General features: G+C 37.9%; 1 protein-coding gene across 6 annotated transcripts in view; it reads left to right on the forward strand.

The window, feature by feature from the left end:
- Positions 1-21,273, forward strand: part of PIP5K1B (phosphatidylinositol-4-phosphate 5-kinase type 1 beta) — a 94,000-nt gene that overhangs the window by 15,010 nt on the left and 57,717 nt on the right. For 5 of the 6 annotated variants that reach the window (XM_039566892.1, XM_039566894.1, XM_039566896.1 and 2 more), the window contains 2 exons: positions 19,650-19,731; positions 20,464-20,532. In XM_039566892.1, the coding sequence (XP_039422826.1) occupies positions 20,464-20,532 (69 nt within the window). In that variant the 5' untranslated portion in view covers positions 19,650-19,731. Of the gene's footprint in view, positions 1-18,658; positions 18,678-19,649; positions 19,732-20,463; positions 20,533-21,273 lie in introns of those variants that run through there. The other variant, XM_010393007.3, reaches the window with a different exon arrangement.

Here is a 21,273-nt window from a genome sequence, read left to right on the forward strand (position 1 = left end):
TTAAGGGCTAACAGAGGAAGAGAAACACAGTGTGGTGAGTACAGGAAGGAGTAACATCCTATGATGAGGCCCATGTCCATCCTGTGCGTTTCCTGTGGTTTGTCACTGTGTTGCAGGACAGCAGAGCCTGTTTGCTGTCTCTGTGCAGGGTAAGCAAATGCAGGCTTTGAACCTGCTTGTGCTGTAGGCTTCCTAAGAGACTCCAGCAGCACACAGAGTCAGATTTCACTTGTAAAATGTCTATGCTATCTACTGGGCCTTGACCAGCATGTGTTTCATGCCATATATTCTTTTAGGTGGCTTTATTTGTACCTATGAAATATTGGAATATATTCTATTCTGCCGCATGTGTTCTCTTGACATGCAACACTGTATTCACGTAAGTGAGAATCAGACCTGGTATTAAGGGAATAATTAGCAAAGTCAGCAGTTGGGAAGTTACAAGGTCATTCATGATACTTCCATCTGTTCATTTACATTATCTTCAAGAGAATAAGGCCCTCTACAGGGAAAGCAAATATTTTAGTGAACTTAATGCTCAGACAGTGAACCATCATTTTAGATGTGTGCAGTGGGTATTAAATGTAGAGGGGAAGAAGTATGTCATTTGCTACAGTTTTAACTTTGTTGCACTGATAGCAGAGAGCAAAAGTGAGTGGCGACAGTAGCAAAAGCCAACTTACAAGGAATATTATTCTTAGATATCCTGGGAATTTGTATACATGAGATAAAATAATCTCAACTGTGCTGTGTTCTGCTGAGTTAACATGAAAAATCATCATGTGGTTGTCTTTAAAAATCTGTGTACAGTGGCAAACTGTATCCCTACATATCCGAGTTTCACTGGGAAGAGAAATTCTCATTCCTGCTCAGCCAGAATTGGATTGATTTAGATGTGGCCCATGAAATGTGGTTGGCACTGCAGCTCCTGTACATCCTACTGGCAAGAATTTTTTTTCTTTTGTGTAGCAATATGGGCCTGAGAATGCCAGTAATTGGCAGCAATTTTTGCTAATTGAAAATGTCTTAAAAACATGCAATGAAAAGTAGTAGATTCTATAGTATTGAATGTATAAACTTTATGTGTTGCTTGGCCTGTAAGTGTCTGTGCTTCAACTACATGAATGGTTTTGTCTCTTGCTACTTGTCCCACTGCTAGAAGGAAATCTAGATGTTTGGTAAGGTGCATAGCTCCTCCTTGAAGTTGTAACCCAAGAAAGCTTCTCGTTAGCAAGTTAGAATTCCTAATGTACTTTCTGTGCAACTCAGACACTGAAATTGAAAAACGCTTTTTCCAGTTGCACTGTTGAAGCATTAACAGAGCTTTGCTGTGCTGGCATGAAACCAATAAGCAGATTTTTCTTAGTTATCAGGAAAGGAGGGCAAAGCTGTACTCCAGATCTTTGCAATGGTTAATCCTGACAACCAAAATCAGGAAAAATAAAGATTCTTGTCCATCATGGTGTTTCAAGAAGCAGTTGTAATAAGTGCAGTTAAAACTCCAAAATACACTGTTTTTATACAGGGTTGTAAGAAACGAAGTTGCTTTTTTAAGTTTTTAAAATATATCTCCTCTGTTCTTATTGCTGGACTCTCATAAAACATGGTACAGGTAGTCCTGTCTGGAGCTACAGCATATTGCAGATACAGCCTCTGGGGCCTTCTCTTTTTTCAAATACATTATTTCTGAACTCCAGGACTTTGTTTTAAGCCTGTGCTAAATGCAGCTACAAAAACTACTATTTCAAGACAAAATAGTTTTTAAAAAGTTTCATATGAGATAGCTCTGGTTTTCTTTCTCAGGGAGTTTCCTTAAATGTCATTCATCAGAGACGAAGTGCCTGTTGTAGGGTTGTGCGCCATTGGTAACTTATGCATGTCGTTTGACAATAAAAAGTTTTGGCAGTGGAAAATCTTAGAGAGCAGAGAGAGTATCAGGTTGAGGATGATGGATGAAAAACTGCTCATTTGCTAGTCTGTTGCACAATCACACATTTTTTTCCCTGGCTTTTCTGCACTGCATCAAGATGCACCAATAACTCACTTGCCTGTATTTTATCTAGCAAGGTAATTTTCTGGAGTGGGGAACCTACCTCTCCTACTTCTTGTGTTTATCTTCGTGTTTTCCTTATTCTCTTGGGATTTGGATAATATACTTGTTTGGGATGACATTTACAGAGATCTGTGTAGCCTGGCTCCTGTGTGAGATGTGAAACACTTTGGGCTTTCACTATTTATGCTCTAAAATGGGGATAAGAGAGGCATCATATATATGAGAATAAATACTACCTTTATTTAAGTATATGTAAATATATAATAAAAGCAGCTTTTACAAATAATAATGGGGACTGAATTTTGTCAGACTAGAAGACACTGGATTTGTACTACTTTACTGTGTTCTTAATAACTAATGCAACAAAACGTAGATGTTTATTTACTAACAAAGTGGTATGCTATTGTTTCCTTAGGATTAGTTTTGCTGTTCCTGTTCCATGAGGTTACTTCCAAAGCTACTGCAGTAGAGGTGGGGATTTTGTCCAATTTGTGACACAAGTACTTCCACCTTTTTTTTTTTTTTTTTTTAATATTAAAAAACCCCCAGGAGCAGGTTCTGCAAGCTACCAAGCATCAAAGCAGTTTTACTAAGGTCATAATAATGCAGAAAGTAAAAAAACCACATTTCTTCAGAAACAACTTGCTTCTCTTATTTTTGAGCCATTTCTTGTGATACTGAAAGTTGTTTCTAGTTATTTTATAAATGTTGTCCAGAAACACACCTCAGGGGAGTGGATGTGGCCCTTTTGTCATTAGCTTAGTCAGTCTTGGCATTATCATTGCATTTTTGAAAATATTACAGGCCAGTGGAAATAGTGGTGCAAGGTGCCAAGTGATAGCAGGAAGCTATATTGGGAGAAGTGTGCAGCGACAAAGTAAGAGTGCGAGAAAGTGGTGGTGAAGCTTTCTCATATAGGAGCACACATACTGCAGCATACTGTCAAAATAGCATTGATTTAATGAGCTGCAAAGGCAGCTCTTGGACTTGTATCTCAAGTTTAACACTGATAAAACGGTGTGTTCTGCAAAAAGCCTACTTGGAATGTATTTATGGAATGTCTTCATGTTCAAAAATATTAATAAATTTATTTTGACACAGGGTGTTGGCGTGGGGGGGAAATCATGCTGTATTTTTTCCCTTATTATTAAATATGTATATTCCTGGTAAGAATTATATAACAACAAGCTGCAAAATGGGAAAAACAAATGTTTCAAGTTACCCTGAGAGCATTAGTGTAGTTAACGGGGAAATTTAGAGATTAAGCAAGAAAATGTCAAGCAGAACTTCAGGTCATTGAAATCACAAAGATAGTCCAGATGTTGAAGAGGAAAGAATGTTAAAAAATAATTTTTTACTGATTACTCTGAGCTCACAAAGGAACAAACCTGATGAATGACATATTCATAGCTAGGAATTATGTCGTCATGTTCAGGATGAGGCACTGAGAGAAAAAATCTGGCCCCTGTATGGTGTCTCCTTTTCTGTGGGATAAGGAACAGAGGCCTCAGGCACTGCATGTTGAGTGTGGTGCTTCATGTTTGGGCCTTGCAACAGACAGCACGTGACTGAGGGCTGTGAAAAACTACAAGAGGTGGACTCCTTCTCTGCTTTAATAAAGCATACACAGATTAGTTCTGCTACTGTAGATTAATATAAGAGTGGGAGAATACAAAGCTGTTTCAGTGATAGAAATACTTTCATATGAAGTATTTTGTTTGTATACAAATACAACTTTTGTCAGTGCAAAAGTAGAAGGACATCAATTTCCCTATCCAGACTGCTATGAACACATCCAGTGCAAGATACCTAGAAAGATGATCAGAGGTCTGGAGCACCTCTCCTGTGAAGACAGGCTGAGAGAGTTGGTGTTGTTCAGCCTTGAGAAGAGAAGGCTCCAGGGAGACCTTATTGCATCTTCCAGTACCTAAAGGAGGCCTACAAGAAAGCTGGCAAGGGGTTTTTGACAAGGCCACATAGTGACAAGGGCAAAGGGTAATGGCTTTAAACTGGGAGAAGATAGATTAGATATTAGGAGGAAATTCTTTACTGTGGGGATGATGGGACACTGGAACTGGTTGCCCAGAGAATTTGTGAATGTCACATCCCTGGAAGTGTTCAAGGTCAAGCTGGATGGGCCTCTGAGTAACCTGGCCTAGTTCCATGCCAGTGGGGTTGAACAACATGATCTTTAAAATCCCTTCCAACCCGAGCCATTCTATGGTGCTATAAACTGCTATACTAAAATTCACACATGAATGCTCCTTGCTGGAATTGTGGCCATGAGATGTAAATCACAGTAGTGATAGCCTGTGTTTATATCTCAGGGCCTATAGTTAAGCTTGTATGTGACTTGGAAGAAAAACCGTATGCATAAAACTTTTGCATTTTCTGGTCCCTTTAATCTGTGATCTCTTTTGCATGGTATGATGACAGAGGAAAAGAAAGGGTGCATGAAGACTAGGTGCCCGTGGTAAGCGCTCTCTGTTATAAAAGTAAAAAAAAGGTATTGCAGAGATGACCGCACTTATTCAAACCTTCTTTATTGTGACTGGGCTTCTCATCCCCATGAGGCTAATTTTGGACCCTGATAACAGAGGCAAGAAAGAAATTGAAATTTATGCCTTTGTCCAATTTGCAAGAACAGTGTAACACAGAACTTTTGCAAAGTGGAGGTTAACTTCTTGCTTCTTTGACTGCTTCCCTTAGTTCAGACGGTCCTTTTGTAACCAGCAAATTATCCAAACAGAGAATATGCAAATGTAACTTTTTGCTATAGATCAGTGTGCACCTAGACTTCCAGATGTGTCTGTTTTGCATGGAAAAACACCATTTGGAGGGTCATCACAAATGTGAACAGTAATTCAGTCTTAGTTTCCTGACAGGATTTTAAAATATGCTTTACCAACATGTCTACTAAAGATCAATATATTTGGAATAACCATGCTGGAGGATGTTTCCCAATTTTGACAGCATGTACTGTAGTAGAAGCGTGTTTAATATCTTCCTGAATTTTTCAGCATGTATTGTTGCTTCTGTTTTAGCCAGAGCTATGCGTATAGTTAATAGTTGAGATTGATCCATCTGCAAATATTGCTGTATTTGATGTATTCCTCACAGAGATGCATTAAAATATGCTTGAGGTTTTTTGCTTGTTTTTTTTTTCTTAATTAAAGAAAGGAAAAAAGTTTGATTTCTTTGCTTTCTTCCTTATAATATAGCTATCAGCTCTTTATTGACTTTTTAAATGTATTTTTTATCTTCCCCCGAGTATCCTTTTGACCATTCAAGTTTAATGGCACCGAAGGCCTGTTTTTAGCAAACCAAAGCAGGAATAATTTCCTATGTGTTTCCTGTGAACATGTATTTTTCTTCTACTTTGGTTCCCTTGCTCTTCATCCACTACTGCTTCCCATTTTCCCATTCCTCCTTTCTTCCCAGTTCAATTGTGCACAATCTCTTGTTGAGTCTCTCCCTTCCCTTCTTGCCTGTTTTTATTTTTACTTTGTTTCCCATCCCAAATTGCTCACTGTGTTCACTTGCACCCTTCCTGTCCATTTTATGCATAAAAGTCTTCAAAGTCAAAGAAAGTATGCTTTTTAGCTAGATTTAGTTTTCTTCTTGCTGTGAGGACATAAACAGTGCAAAGGAAATTTGCAAAGTGAGAGACAGAGTCAGAGTTTCAGGAACCTTGGCTGATTTCTGAGCCAAGAAAGGTACACACCCTCACAGGGATGCATGCCGTGCAGGTACTAAATGCCCCTAGAGAGTCCTCTTCTGTCCACCCACTCTGATACATGTCAGTTCTTGGGAGCTGTGTTTGTTATGCAGAGTACTGTGCTGCCTTTAACTCCATGGTATGGAAGGAGATCCCTCCAAACCCAAGTTTGTGACCTGCTGCATCTCTTGATGCAAGAGGTTGTTCAGAGGGGGGTGTACCAAAACAGGCAGCTACTGTAAACTCCTACCAATGTTTTTTGGTAGAACAAGGAATCAAGATTAGTTATAAAATTAATTTTTCTACTTAGATTAATTTGAAAACCACATCATTTTTGCTATGATTTGGAGAAACTCCCAAGTGAAACATCTGCCAGAAAAACATTGCTTGATTACTGCCTAACCCCTGTGAGGGGAGATAGATTTGCCACCCACTGCTGTGTTAAGTCTGTGTGTCTTCTTTCTGTCACGCCTCACTTTGCCATCACCTAGCAACTCCCTCATCCTCTCGTGCAAAACTGCAAGCTCAGACCTGTATCTCTAAACCAGTGCTTTTTACTGAAAACCATTTGCTTTGTATGGATAATGTCCAGTTTTTTTCAGCTTTTATGCCTGACCAGTATTAGTCATTGCTTGTTAACAGCAGCTTTTTTAGTGCGATTAGACCTTCAGTCTGGCATTGTGAGGCATCTTAGTGTCTAGCCTTCCTCTCTGTCACTTTTCCATGTACACACACTAACTCGCACACAGACACACAAACACACCAGCCAGAGCTGGTAAATCTCAGTAAAGGTTTTTAGTTGATCTAAAACTAAATGTCTTCTTAAGCTAATGGTTGCCTTTTACAAGCATTTGAGTAATACAGTGCTCTGCAAGAAAATTATTCACGCCACCATCACCATTTTTGTGACAACCTGCTGCACCTGCTCCTGCAATGAAGGGACCATCTGTCTGTTCTGTGGCCATCCTTGCTGCTAGAATGATGATGAAGGGTAAACAGGCAGGGTTGTCTGGCTAGCTCTTGTCTCGCTGTATTCTTGCCCTTTATTTGGCAGTCCTTAATTACTAGTGCTGGGCTACAGCTTTTATAATGCTGCCATATTGCAAGCAAAACTGAAGACCAGTTTATTTCTATAAAGTAAAAGCATAGCTGGCTAGAATGAAATTTTAATGAATATTGCTTTTCTCTTACATAGCTAATCATCAGGCTGCCTATAGAACGGTAGAAAACAGAGAGGTTCAAGGACTACACACTGTTAACAGCAACTTTGAAATGCAATTTTCTGTAAATACCTTTAAAAGTATGTGCTGTTGAGCATCCAGTGATCTTTGTCATCTCAGACTAAAAAACCCCCACCCAGTAGCCAGTAAAATCGTAGGCTGAAAAAGGTATTTAATTTATTTAATCAGATTCCAGATCAGTTCCAGCTGATTAATGCCAGGTAAGGAATATCACAAAATAGGCTATTGCATTGTACACCTTACACTGTAAGAACACACTGTTCCTGGGAGAACGCATTGACTGAATTGTTGGGGTTCTTTCACTTCAGTCTATGGAATCTTTATAATATTCATAGCCATGTTTCATCTTGTCAGAATCTTGTTTTTTCTCTAGTTAATGATTCATAAAACAGTATGCATTGAGCAAAAACTGTGATTAGTGGTGTGGGTTTTTTCTTTCTAAATGCTGAAAGCTGTATTTTTACCTTTTGAAAACTATGATGTGTGGGCTATTAACTGACTTGCAGATAATACTGGATGCCTTTTCTAACCTACTTATAATGATGCTTCCAACCCAGTTATAATGATGCATTGAGAGGTGGAGATATTGTTTCAAAGGGCTTTTGTGTGAAGGAAGGAGATTCTTGTTCAAACCTCTCAAGAATTCAGAGACCTTTTAATTTGTGGGAAAGCTCACACTCCTTTTCCTTGGAAGAGCTCACACGTCCTGTTGTCAGGCTGTGTATGGCTCTCCTACAAAGTGATCACCCACTCCTTACTCTTGTTGCTGGTGGTAAACTGTCTTATTTTTGTTATAAGTTCTGTTCGCATGTTCGTGGGCACTTTTTAATTGAAAAGGCTAATGTGCAGATGTGTTCTTTACTTACAGTGATAGCTTAAGATTCTGAACTTGCCCATAATATTTCCAGCTAGGTTATTTAAAGAAATCCAGCTAGCCATTTGCTAACAAGTTCCTGGGAAGGAAGACTGTGGTGGAGCTTCTATACTGTTTATTAACTTGCATTTTTTAATACAAAACTGTTCATAGTGGTGCAGCTTTATGTGGAGTATGTGAGGAATGACAGAGTATAAACAACATCTGAAGAATGACAGAGTGTTTCAGAACTGGCAAAAACATCTAGTAATGACTTCATTTTACTTTCTTGCTGCCAGAACCGTTCAGGGACAGGTTTTTCAATTTGGTTTGGCAAGTGAAAGACTGTTGGAAAACAATTTGCTTGTATCATTTGGCTGGAAATAACTACTTATAAAGGTTTATTTGAAAACATTTTTATTGCCATTTAAAAATTCTGTGACTAGGTGTCCATACCTTAAAACAACTGTACATGTCTCTTACCAAGACACACCTCATGTTGCTTGATGTCAGTAAGGTAGATATGTGTGTTGTTGTGGTTTGGATTTGTATATTTGTACAGTGCAACTATGCTCGTAATTGAGATGAGTGCCAAAGCATACTGTTGGGGAAAAAAAGTAGTCACTTGCTCATTCTGCTCTGTCTATCCAAGACTTGACTTGAAGAACAGAAGTATATGGTTCCTTATACGGGCAGTAGTAACCTTTACATTTAAGCAGTCACATTCCAGTCAGAGAACAGAATAACTTTATAAAAATTTCTGACAGTTCTTTAGGTTCCCATATTGCAGTTCTACTCTAGTGGCTGTAAAATGTCTCTCCTGGTTTGATGACAGGAGCTCTGGCAAACAGCACTACTTCCTTACATGCTAAGCAGTTCTTTACTGAATTGGTTTCAGAATTTCATGTTATTGTATAAACCATTTTTTTTGAGTTTTTGTCCTACACAGCTTCTGAAGTTATTCTTTTCTCCCTTGAAGCTTTCTCTGTAGCTTAAAAAGAAACACATTAGAAAGCTCCTTTAAACCAAGAAGACTCCAGCTTTTGTCCTTTATAGGGCATTTCATAAAATGGGATAATACTTTCCTTTTCTACAGCTTTGTGAGTGATTTCTGAAAGGTATCTGAGGAACTTCTGCTCTATAGCAAACTGAGAGCTCTTAATTTAATCAAAGGAATTTTGGTGATGTAGGATGTGTTCTCTGCTGAGGCCGGTACAAGACAGACTTTTCAAATACTTTTCAAGAGTAAAGTGAGCTTTCTATTAAATGCTAACCAAAAATAAGTCGTAGGGGTTGAAGGAAAACTTCTACTAACTGGAGTTTTAGCTTTCCTGAAGGAAAATAGTGTGTGTGGGGTTAATTGGTTGTAACAGATTTTATTATTCAGTAGAGCAACTTAGATTCTCTCATCTTGAATTTATACACAACTTTTGAATTTGGGGCTTACATCATTCTTCTATACCAATTCTTGAGGGACCTTATTTTTCACACAAGTTGGCACCTGGCAAACAAGTTGCTGTATAAATATACATTTGGGAACCTAACTTCCTATTTCCCTCAAGCTCAATGTTGCGCTCAGTTCAGGTCCTGTTGCCCATTGGGCACTGCTGGTAATGCTTCTTTCCATCTCTCTCAGTCTTGTTTCCTGGTATTATCACTAGTGGACTTTGAGGTTATACAAAAGTATGTGAGTGACTGAAACAACTGAGGCAACATGGAACAAGGGTCTAACAGTTTTGTTTACCTTCCTCCTTCCCGCCCAAGCTTCTTTTTGATCTTAGGGGTGACCATATCAAAGCAACTTGTTAGGAGTTCCACTGTGGTTAATATTCTTTGGTAGGTTCCTTTTTTTGTTAGTTTAGTTGTCTAGGTGAGTTCTCATGGGGTAGGAGTAGCACTGGTGCATAACAATGATGGTAGCAAATGCATGCTTGGAAGGCAGGACCACAGCAGCACCAGCCTGGACCGGCTGAAATTGTTGCAGATATCCAGTCTTAGTAATACATAGTGATACAATGGAAACCAGGAGGAGTCGTGGCAGTAACCACATCTTTCCCCTCCTCCAAGATATTACCAACTGCTTTTTAAACAGTTGTCTAATCTGTCAAAAGAATCTCAAATATTACCTGTCACATCCTCCAAGGTAATCTCTTCCACTCTTCAACTGTCTGCTTGCAGCTGTATGGAATGGCCCTCAAATGGTGACAAAAATGGGATTTTAAAGTACTTGAATTTCTTAGCTAATCTGACTGTTGAACAGCTTAGCTTAGCTAGCATTCATTAAAAGCTATATGTACAAAAATTATACTCACAGGACCTGGGGTAGGAAAGCATAGAGAACTTGAAGATCATAATAACCCACTCATGCATTTAGCTCAGTGTTTCCATGGCATATCCTTTCTGCAAACTTTGTTGTGAATATTTACATGCTAATATGCAAATGGACTAAATAATTCCCAGTAGTGTTTCATTTACAAGTTGCCTGTATAGAACTGATGAGCAAATTATGCCATCTATTTTAGTGCATGCAAATTATTTTAACCACAGCTTTTGTGTGTTGTCCACCCAAAAATCCCAATCTTCTTTAAAGCAAAGAAGTCCTATTACCATTTTTTATTATCGCCTCTGTTGTAAGGTTGTGTTTGCATAGCAGTTTTGAGTGTGGTTGACCTCTTGTTGAGGTGGAAAAATGTGGATGAGTGAAAAGATAAAGGTTTCAAAGTAGAGCAGTACCAGTATTGTGAAATTCTTGTTGTTACAAACACGTTTTGTTATCAAAGTAACTTGTCCTGTGCTTTTCTGCTTTTTATCTTGTGTGTTCAGTCTATTCTTTTTACACTTAGTCTACTCCAAGGTCCATTTGACCTATTTTTCTTAAATGACTATTTCTTGAGTTTCAGATTACTGAAGCTTTTGGTTTGACCAAATTCCTCTTTTATATATATTACCCACCCAGCAAAGTGAGATTGTTTGCATTTCTGTTTGTGTAATTTCTTTAGAAACTTGGCATTTTCACTGATCCCCTTTTTGCCATACATGAGATTTCATTCTGTGTGGATCTTACCTGATGCTTATATGAGTGAAGCAGCTTGCCTTGCTTTCCATTCAAAAAATCATGGCCACAATGTTACGTAATCCCTCTCACTCTATTTTGCATGTGCCCTCAAAGATAAATGTAGAAGAATTTTCCTTCTCCTTATGCCATTTGCCTTTCTTATCAACCATTTGTCTCAGCATGCTGCAGTATTTTATTGGTCAGCATGCATTATGTGGTGGTTTTATCTCAAAGTGCAGTGTCTGGTATGTGTTAGTAACAATAGTCCATTGCCATATCAAAGCTGCCAAAATAAAGGAGCAGAACTCTGATTCTGGGCTCTGCCAAATCTTCTACCTGTGCCCTTCACTGTGGTACTACCTTAACTTATATTGCATACAGCTGTGTATAGCATGCAGATGTTTCCTTCTTTCAGTTGTTTCAAAGAAAACCGCATCTTGACAGTTTTTAAGAATTTGTAATTCCAGATGGCTTTATAGAAAGACTGCTAGTCTTCTAAAAACTGCTGTTATTGGCACATGAAATCAGAATTGAGAAAAGGTAAGCTGCAGTTGGGAAGTCTTCTCTGGCTATGTACAAATGTGCCTTTCTACTGTGTATGCTTTCAGACTGTTACAAAGTAATGAGAAGTTAATTGGGCCATTTCACTTAGTAAAAGGAGAGCCTGTTAACAGTTTCTGCAAGATACACAATGTGACGTCAATTATGTCAGAGATCAAATGTTTGTTCTTTCTGATTGCTGATCTGTGCTCACTGATTCGGAAAAGTCCCTTAGTTATTAATACATCAACACCATCTAGTACGCAGTAGAAAGTTTGCTCTGCTTTTGCAGATGGTGTTTGGAAAGACGTAAGACATGCTTAGGTGCTTGTGGGGAAAGCAGAAGACACAGTAGTTGACAGTAAATGTTAAGTAGGCTAGTAGGGAGTAGAGGAGTGAGATAGATTTAAGGCCCTTGGAATGAAGCTCTGAATTTGGAAATTCATGGAGGGCGCAAAACCCAACCCACCTCTTCCTTGCAATTTACTGTGACACACAGAATTCACACAGTACAGAAGTTACAAATGAAAATCTCTGTGCCTTGTTGAAGGAGCACAGCATGCTGTGTTTCCAAGGACTTCTACACTTTGATTCCTTCAATGAAGTTTTAGTTTTGTTTGCATTGTTGTAAGAAAGTTTCCATCTGAAAGAATCACAGCAGGTTATTTTTTAAATGAAGGTTATTATTTGTAGCTGTAGTTTGTGATGTTGTGGCTTCACCTTGAAGAACAGGTTAACGCACAAGGAGTACCACTTTAAATGGAAGAGGAAGGGACTCTAGTAGGTTGTCAAATCTTGTAGGTAATCAGATGTATTCTGGGTATTTGTAAACTTTGATGGAGGTGGTATTTTCTGAAGTTCTACATTTTCAGTTTTTTCCCTTCTGAAAGCTAAAGGAGGAAGATAGATGATCTGAGCTTTCTTGCAGTAAATCAAAGCATTACAGTATGAACATATGTTTTGTATACTATGAATAAGATAAATTGCTTTTCAAATCCAGCCAGCAAACAAAACAAAACAAAAATACTACTCCTATTATGATGTTTTTAAAAGACATCCAAGTACAGTGCCATATTCCTGAAATTGGGGGAAGGAAGTGAGGGAGGGCAACTGTAGAAATCAAACAGTATCAGAATCTCAGCATTGTACTCAGATTAGTTGCTGAGAGACTAAAAGATCTGGCAGGGCACTGAAACTAATGTGTGTTATTAAATCTAGGTAAATAAAGGTGGTGTGAACAGCTGACATGACTTAGAGTAGATGAACAGTCTAAATGGCAGTTTTGTGTTGGTTTTTGCTTGCTGCTTTCTCTGCAGCATTTGTGCTGGCCTGATGGTGTTACAAAGACCAGGAGAAAGATGAGATTTTTCTTCCCTTTTTTTATTTGTGAATTTCATCACGTTGCATACTACTTCTGATTTTCATCTTATTATTTTTGAGGCAAAATAAGAAAGAAATCACATAGATTAATCAGGGCTTGAAACTGGACTACATGAGCAGACTTTTTTTTTAAATTTTGTTTTGGGTTTTTTTTGGTTGGTTGGCTTTTCTTGTTAGGCATCACAGGCTATACAATTTCTGATCTGCTTTTTTTAGCTGTTCACTCTGAAATTGTTCATTCTAGCACTAATTAGCAGTTTTCACAAGTACAACAACAGTACTATCACAAATTTTACCCCGAAGATTTTACTTTCAGTCACCCTTAAAACCTCCATAAGCAGTTGTGGGTGGGGAGAACTTGACAAGGCAACAGACCTAATTGTTTGGGGGTTTTCTTTACTTTTTCCCTCCTTCTCCTTTAAATTCATATGACTTTTTTTTTTTTTCTGCCAGATAGACAGAAAGGACAGATTTTTTTTTTTAATTACTTTTTCTGCCAGATAGAAAAGACAGATTTTTTTTAAATTACTTTTTTACTTTTTCTTTTAATTACTTTTTTTTTTTTTTCATAAATTAATGGCATTTATGATGCAGGAAGGAGTTTGCTCTACTTTTACAGTGCTGCCTGGAAAGACGTAAGAGATCCTTCAGTACTTCTATGAAGAGTGGAAGTCACAGCAGTTGACAGTAGAGGTTTAATAGGCTGACAGGCATTACAGGGGTTGGGTGGGTAAAATGCTCTCAGATTGAAAATCCAGATTTTTTCAGACTTGAAGCTTTTCGTGACTTTTTAATGATTGTTGAGTCCATTGCACCATGTAAACATTTACTTAATTTTCAGGATATATTGGTTTAAAAATATGTGTTTTCTTTTACTCCTCAGATGTCTAAGGTATAGGGGCATAAAAGTTTGATCTTAGAAGTCTGCATGTCCTTCTGGTACAAAGCGAATCTATTCCACAAACTAGCGTTTGGGAAATTATTTAAAAAAAAAAAAAATTAGGAGTAAAGAAAGAAAAATAGAGACCTGAATTGTATATGTATATTTTCTTGTAACTGAGTGGTGACATGCATTACCTCAATACATAAAAAATGCGCTCTGACATTAAAAGACATAATGTTTTTTGAGAGGGAGTTAACTTGTGGTGACTGTTGAGAAAGCTGTAGGATCTTTGATGTGTTGTTCCTTTTACCACTCTGTGCACAAAATTATGCTTCCTTTCACTTCTTTAGATCTGCTTATTGGCACTCTGCCTAGCAATGCTTGCAGGTTTGTAAACACAACTCTTCATTGTCTGGTAAACTCAGAACGAAGGCAATTAAACCATGAAAATTATAGTCAGCATTGTTTTAAAGCATGGAGAAAAGCTCTTTTGAGAAGCTAAAATGTAATAAAATCAATATATGCCTCACTATTCACCTGAAGCTAACAAGTGATCTGCCTCCTGAGCTTTCCGAAAATAGTGTTGATAGTATGCTGGTATCTTTAATTGGATTTTGTGTGGAAATAAGATGTGTGTAGGCAATTTGTATGTGTGTCAGAGGATGTTTTTTGTGTCCCAAACCCCTTCATTTACAAATAATCGGATAAATAATCCTACTATTCAAATTCTACTGAAGAGCGTAGGGAAAAACTATTGACGGTTTTGGTTGACCTGAATTTGTCAATTATATTTGACAGTGCTCCAGAGTACTAGCAAGTTTCATGGAATAATAAACAAGATAAGACAATATCTAGTTTGTAAATCCAGTGCTGATGTGCATATTGTATTAGTTGGCAGAGAATCCAGACAAGAGGGAGACTTTATAAATGCATCATCTGCAAGAGAAGTTTGTTCAGTGCCTAAGAAGGTATGATCTCAAGTCTTTATCATTTCAAAGAAGTTGGGGAGTTAGCTTTAATAGTGCCTTTTGATCTTGGATCTGCTTTCAGGTAGCTCCAAGAATACCGTAAATGGTTTCTGGGTACTTGAGCCTGGGGGGAAAACACAAGAGAACAAGTATGAAAAGAGTAGCTTTTCATTAATGCATATATGTTCATGGATTTCTTCCACTGTAGAGCACTTTCAGCTTAGAAGTTTTGCCCCTTCTGGCAAAATTTTGTGTAACAAAGATCTCCAGTTTCACACTAGAGTTGAAATCTGGCAGTGTCTGACAATGACTATCCCCAGCGTGGTTTGGTGGAAGAATGCTGCCTTATAGATCTGCAAGTCCTTTTAGTGAGTTGAAGAACTGACTTTAAAAGCTACTCTCTCAACTTCCGTATGGAAAATATGTCTGGACAAATCTCACCAGTAAAAGTGAATTTTGCAGTAATAAAATGACTGTGGTTTTCTTAGTTGTATTAGAAGATGCTGCTTTAAAGTAGTAACAGAGAGGAGACAGGGGCTACCAAGGAATTTAACCTGATGACTCTTTTTAATGGAACTCACTATAAACGCTTTTTGTAGAACTAAAAATTCTTGTCAACATCCTTACATGTTGTGCTGACAAATTGCCATGATCAAGAAAGAATGCAGTCTTGGTTTGTAAACTCCCAGTTACTTAAGACAGATAAAATTACTATTCTGATAGTCTTTTTTTGTCTGGTGCTGAGTTAGTATCATTGGTATGAATTTAATATAAGACTCTTCGTGCTTTTCTGAAAAGTCACCTGCCACCTTCTAGGGGTTTTGTGGTCCTCCTGGTGGAAGAGAACCGTTCAAGGATTAGAAAACAGCTAAATAAATAGGTAATCTGAAATGCACAGAACGATGAGAACCAAGTTTCTGGATTAATTCCAAAATTGTGTATTTCATCCCAATGCATTCACTTGCCAAAAAAAAATCCTCTAAGTGTTTCCTGAAAATGCATTTGTGTGTTTCAGACTGAAAAATTGGCACCATACTGTCTATTTTATTTGTATATTATTAATCTTACACATGCATAATTGTTTCTTGTGCACCTTAATTTCTAGTATTGGCCCTATGCCTAAAACCCCAACATATGCCCACTAGAAAATTTAAAGTTTCATTTATTTTTGTTTTGTCTTTTACTCCTCATATTTAAAATTATAGATAACGCCTGTGACAAGTTATGAATATGTTTTCTTTTGAGTGAGGTTTCACTTTTCAATTGTACTAACTTCACTGCAGAAGCCTGACAGCAGTACACCCAGGGATATGTCTGTTTTAAAAGCTAGGGGCAGCATTTCAATTTTAACTGTCAATCAGAACAAGGCGGCACATGTAGTGAAAAGCTACATGGCTTTTATTTGGAATGTGATTCCTCAACAGCATGCTTTATCAGGGCTTTGAAAAAAGTATTTGTTTAAGAAAATGATCGAAATATGCTAAGAAATGCATTCTTCAAAAAAATTATTTTCATGGTGATGGAAAGAAGGCAGAACTGATTTTTGCTTGAATGAACTAATGCATAGGCCTGTAGGAACCTAGCAAAGCATTTTTCATGGATGTTGGCTTTCACTGAAGTTGTTGGGAATTATAAAGCTTATTTGAAATTGAGCTGAGAGACCATTCAGATGTAAGTACCAGTACCTGTTGATGTGAGCTGGGCCTCAGCAGCCGAGGTTGTGTAAAAACTGATGGTTATTTTTAATCTGGCAAAATGAATACCTTATGCTGTTAGTAAATGATAAATTTTGGCTCTATAAGGAACATGGAATTAAAAATTCAAGAACAAGAACTAAAAGCTGGGTAGGAAGTTTGCATTTGCTGTCATCTCAGTTTTTAAAATTCTGGCTATGTGGTGGGCAGGATGGCATTGGCATCATGGGCTTCTGGCTGATCAGAGAAATTAAAAAGGTGTCCCTGTAGCTCTATAGCTCTAGGGGAAAATTCATATGGCACTCTTCCCCAGCGTGGTGTTAGTTAAGAAGCATGGTTCTATGATTCTTGTGTGAGAAGCTAAACTGCGAAACACTTTTTTTTTTTTTTTTTTTTTTTTTTTTTTTTTTTTTGGTGTGGAGCATACATTGAATAGATGTGCTTTTTTTTAAAGTGTGCATTTAGGACTAGGAGGTGTTCAGAGCAGAAGACTGGAACTGAAGTCTGTAAACTTGTGTTTCAAGAACTGTACATGTCACAGTAGTTTTTGCTGCACATAAGATTTGTGACCAAAATGTTGACTTTTCTAGAGTATCCGGGAAAAATACTCTTCAAATTCCTGCTACATTTGAATGTTTCTCTTTTTTTGTTGTCAGGAAAGATAGCATCTAAGAAGCTAAAGAGGAGATCTTTATAGCCACCTTTAACTCATGGTTTAAGCCCAGCCAGCCACTGAGCCCCCACACACTGGCTCACTCACTACCCCCGATGAAATGGGGGATAGAATCAGTAGGGTAAAAGTGAGAAAACTCGGGTTGAGATAAAGACTGTTTAATAGGTAAATCAGAAGCTGTGCATGCAGGCAAAGTAAAACAAGGAATTCATTCACCATTTCCCATGGGCAGGAAGGTGTTCAGGCATTCCCAGGAAAGCAGGGCCCTGTCACACCTAGTGGAGACTTGGGAAGGAAAACACGGTCACTTTGACCATCCTCCCTTCCTTCTTCCCCTAGCTCTATATGCTGAGCATGATGCTATATGGTCTGGGATATCCCTTTGGTCAGCTGTGTCCCCTCCCAGCTCCTTCTGCATTCCCAGCCCACTCCCTGGCAGGGTGCAGCAAGGAGCAGAAAAGGCCCTGATGCTGTGTAAGCGCTGTGCAAGAGCAGAAAACATCCCTGAATTAGCAACACTGTTTCCTGCACAAATCTAAAACATAGCCCCATACTAGCTACTGTGAAGACAATTAACTTTATCCCAGCCAAAGTCAGCACACTACAATATTTTTCAAACTAAATGTTTTCCTCTTCTACCCACCCCTACCCTGTGCCTTACTTTATTGTGAGCTTTTCCTTTGTCAGGTACATACAGAGACTCAATGCTTTAGTTAAAGTAGTTTCCTGCTATGGTAACAAAAAAAAAATAAATAGTTGTAGCTTAGCCTGGAAGTGAGTCCAAGACTGTAAGCTGTGACCTGTCTTTGAACTGTTAAACCTCATCAGAACTGAGACAGTAGCTGTTGCTCTGCATATTATAAAGCATGTGAGAAGGCACCATGTATGGCTTCAGTAGCTCTAGGGCAGCGAGAAAGTACACAAAGTAATACTTGCTTTGCAAAAAATTGTTAGCATGGAACAAGAGATGGTTGTCACAGCAAAGATTTTTGAAAGTTGTTCACCACAACCACAGTTAAGATAGAGCCGTGTGTTCTGTTTCTCAAAAGATTAGAAGCAAAATAATTCTATTCTAGATGCCTTTAGGAAATAAACTGACACATACAGGAAAAATTTACATTCTTTATGGTATATGAGTTTTTATACGTGGTAGCTACTGAACTTGGCCTCTCATTGTCTGTTTTCCTATCATTGTCAGCATAACATTTTCACATGAATGAAGTGTTCTTGACTAATTTGTCTGTCTATGCTGAGAAAAAACCAGGCTTTTCTCCAATGTCTAGCATGTGTGCTTTCTTCAGCTAATTTACTGAAAGAAAGCTCCCATGTTGCATTCATGTTTGGCTTTTGCTGACTATGTGTGCTCATATTTTAGAAAGTCTGGTGTGTAGTAGAACATCATATTGTACCAAGTCTTCGGAGGTGTGTGGAAAACAACAGCTTGGGTGAGGATTGGTGTTTTAACCCAGGGATTACTTATTTTAAAAATATTCTACTAGTGATTAAAATGACTTTTCTTTTCCTACAAAACCTGTTTTAGCAAGTTCTCGATGCCTTTGTTTGTGTATTTACAGAGTTGCAAGCATGGATGAATGTTATTATTAAATGTGTGAATATAGGTGAGTGAGATGAACTACACACAATTTTAAAAGCTATCAAAATGAAGTCATTGCCTTTAAGTAGGAGTTCGATGTGTAGGATACTGCTAATGCACATCCAAATGAAGGAATTACTGACTAAATATATTAGTTACATGGAGGCTACAATGAAGAATGCAGTTAGCTGCACTAGGAAAATACTGGTCTGTAAAGTAAGAAGTGTGTTTTTCTAAGGAGGCATTGTTTTGTTCTCAGAAAAGCCAAGTTTCTATTTGTTGTGTTCACCCCGCCTTTTTTTGTTTTGCTCAGGTGCTTCTCTGAAAAAAGGAAAGTGCTGACTGAGAAGCCTTTTACTAAAAGGTTTCTTGGTGGTATTACGTATACTCTTCAGATTCATGGAAAATTAATTTGAGTGAATGAGGCCTGAGAATACTTTTTTAAAACCAATTTTTAGTTATGTACAAGGTGCTATTTGTACTGCTTAAAGACAAAATGAGGGCTTTTTTCTCATTTGAGGTATCATGAGGGTTTTTTTGTTTGTTATCTATGACTTTTCAATGTGCTGACCTCCAAACCATCACAGCTTATAAGAATAAGTGATTGGAGATTAGAAGGCTGTAAGATTAATAACACATGTAATTACACAACACTCCAGAGCATGTATGTGCACTGCTCTACATAAACGTTTTATTGTAGAGTTGCTTATACAGGTATATACAGGGATGAAATATCTAGAGCAAAAGGAAATCACTCTGCACTGGTTCCCTCCAGTGTAATACTGCTAATTTCTAAGTATATTAACCAAGTTGTAGTATGTTCTAAGTATAGTATGTTCTAATTATAGTAAACAAGTCATTTTACATGATTCTTGAAAAGTCTCACTTGTAGCTGAATGTTTGCTTGGGCTGAAGAATAGTAGTGAAAGGAAATCTGCAGCTATTCTGCGATATAAATTTGTTAAGGCATAGCGATGACAGATTTTTCTTATAATAGGTCGTGGAAAATATTAACACCACCAATGAACGGCTTGATCTTCGCTCTCAGCTCCAGATGACCTGTCGTGTTGTCCGTAAGGGTAAGTATAATTCCATCGTGAAAATGTTGGTAAAATCTACAATGATTTTGAACCACATCATCGTAGCTTTCTGTTTTGTTTACTTTGGCAGACACACTCAGAGTGTCTGACCAAGGTGATTTCTAGCTTAGTGGTTTATTCTTGGTCTAGCATGGCTTTACAGCTGTGATAAGATGCAATGTCAAATTGTTAGAGCATGATGCTATCAATGCCCGTGCTGTGGCTTCAATCCCCATATGGGCCATTCACTCAAGAGTTGGACTCAGTGATCTTTGTGGGTCCCTTCCAATTCAGAATATTCTGTGATTCTGTGTGATTCTGTGATCTCCTTGCTGCTTTAAGGAGATACAGCATATCAATGCAACCAAGGACCTTAGACTTCTGAGAGATGCCACTGACTACCTGGCTCACAAGCTTCATAGTTTTGCCCGTTCAACAACATCTCATGCAGCAGGCTGAGGAGCAAGATTTCACTGCATACTGGTGTGGGCAAAAGAAGCAGAATCATGTAGAATCAGTCATATGCTGGACATATTCCTGGGCCAGTGCTGTCCTTTTAGTCTGTGCTGAGAATACTTACAGGAATATCCTAGGTATGTCACTGACTTGGTAGCTTCCTGTCTTCTGAAGAGTTTGAATTTAGCAAAAATGGATAAAAAATTCTATTATTTTTCTAAACAATTACTTTTGTAAAGCAAATACCTTCTTTATAACTTAAGGTTCTGTTGTTAGATGTCATCTATTACTGAAAATGGAGATGTTACTGCTGGAAAGCCAAATGAAGAGAAAACGTATAAAAAGGTAAAAAAAACTTTCAACCTTTTTATTGTATGTTTTTCCCTTCACGCTGGTAATTCAGACCTGCTGTAAGTGAATATATTTCGGAACTGACTAAAACCAAGAACAAACAAAATATATTCCGTGGGGTTTTTGAAAGTCCTTTATCCTGCCTGTGAAATCATAAGGTATTTCTATCCACTGCAGAGCTGACTATTTAAAGCTTGTTTGGTCCAGCTTTAAAGTACACCATCTTGCTAGAAATAGATAGAAATTCTTTGCTCTTAGCAACAGATGCATCTCTGGGCTTAAACACTGTTATGAGAAATTTAGTAAGTTTCCAAATGCTCTGAATGTTTACACGATGTGTCTAGACTACAAACCCCTAAAAGCAAAGCACCTTTCTAGTGCTTTGCCAAGCAGACCACTATTTGTGTGCTAAATATTTTTTAAAAAAGAAATTCTTAAGAGCGGACATATTTAATGTAGGAGCGTGCATTGACGATCCATTTAGATCTTGCTGAGTGTGGTTTGGGGTTTGTTTTTCTGGCACTGATTGTCTGTGACCAGCATTATTTAGGTGCACTAACAATTTTGATAACTAAGTGGAGCTATAAATCCAAATTTTTCTATGCATATTTACACAATCAAATTGTTAGCTACTGAATTTGATCATTTTTTTGACAGATCACCTCAGAGAAATGGTAATTATGTTTTTAAATTAATTTCTGTAATCTAGCACAGAGTTCCACATGCTTCTGCAGT

Source organism: Corvus cornix, chromosome Z, assembly GCF_000738735.6.
Source record: "Corvus cornix cornix isolate S_Up_H32 chromosome Z, ASM73873v5, whole genome shotgun sequence".
In the NCBI taxonomy this organism is placed as follows: Eukaryota; Metazoa; Chordata; class Aves; order Passeriformes; family Corvidae; genus Corvus; species Corvus cornix.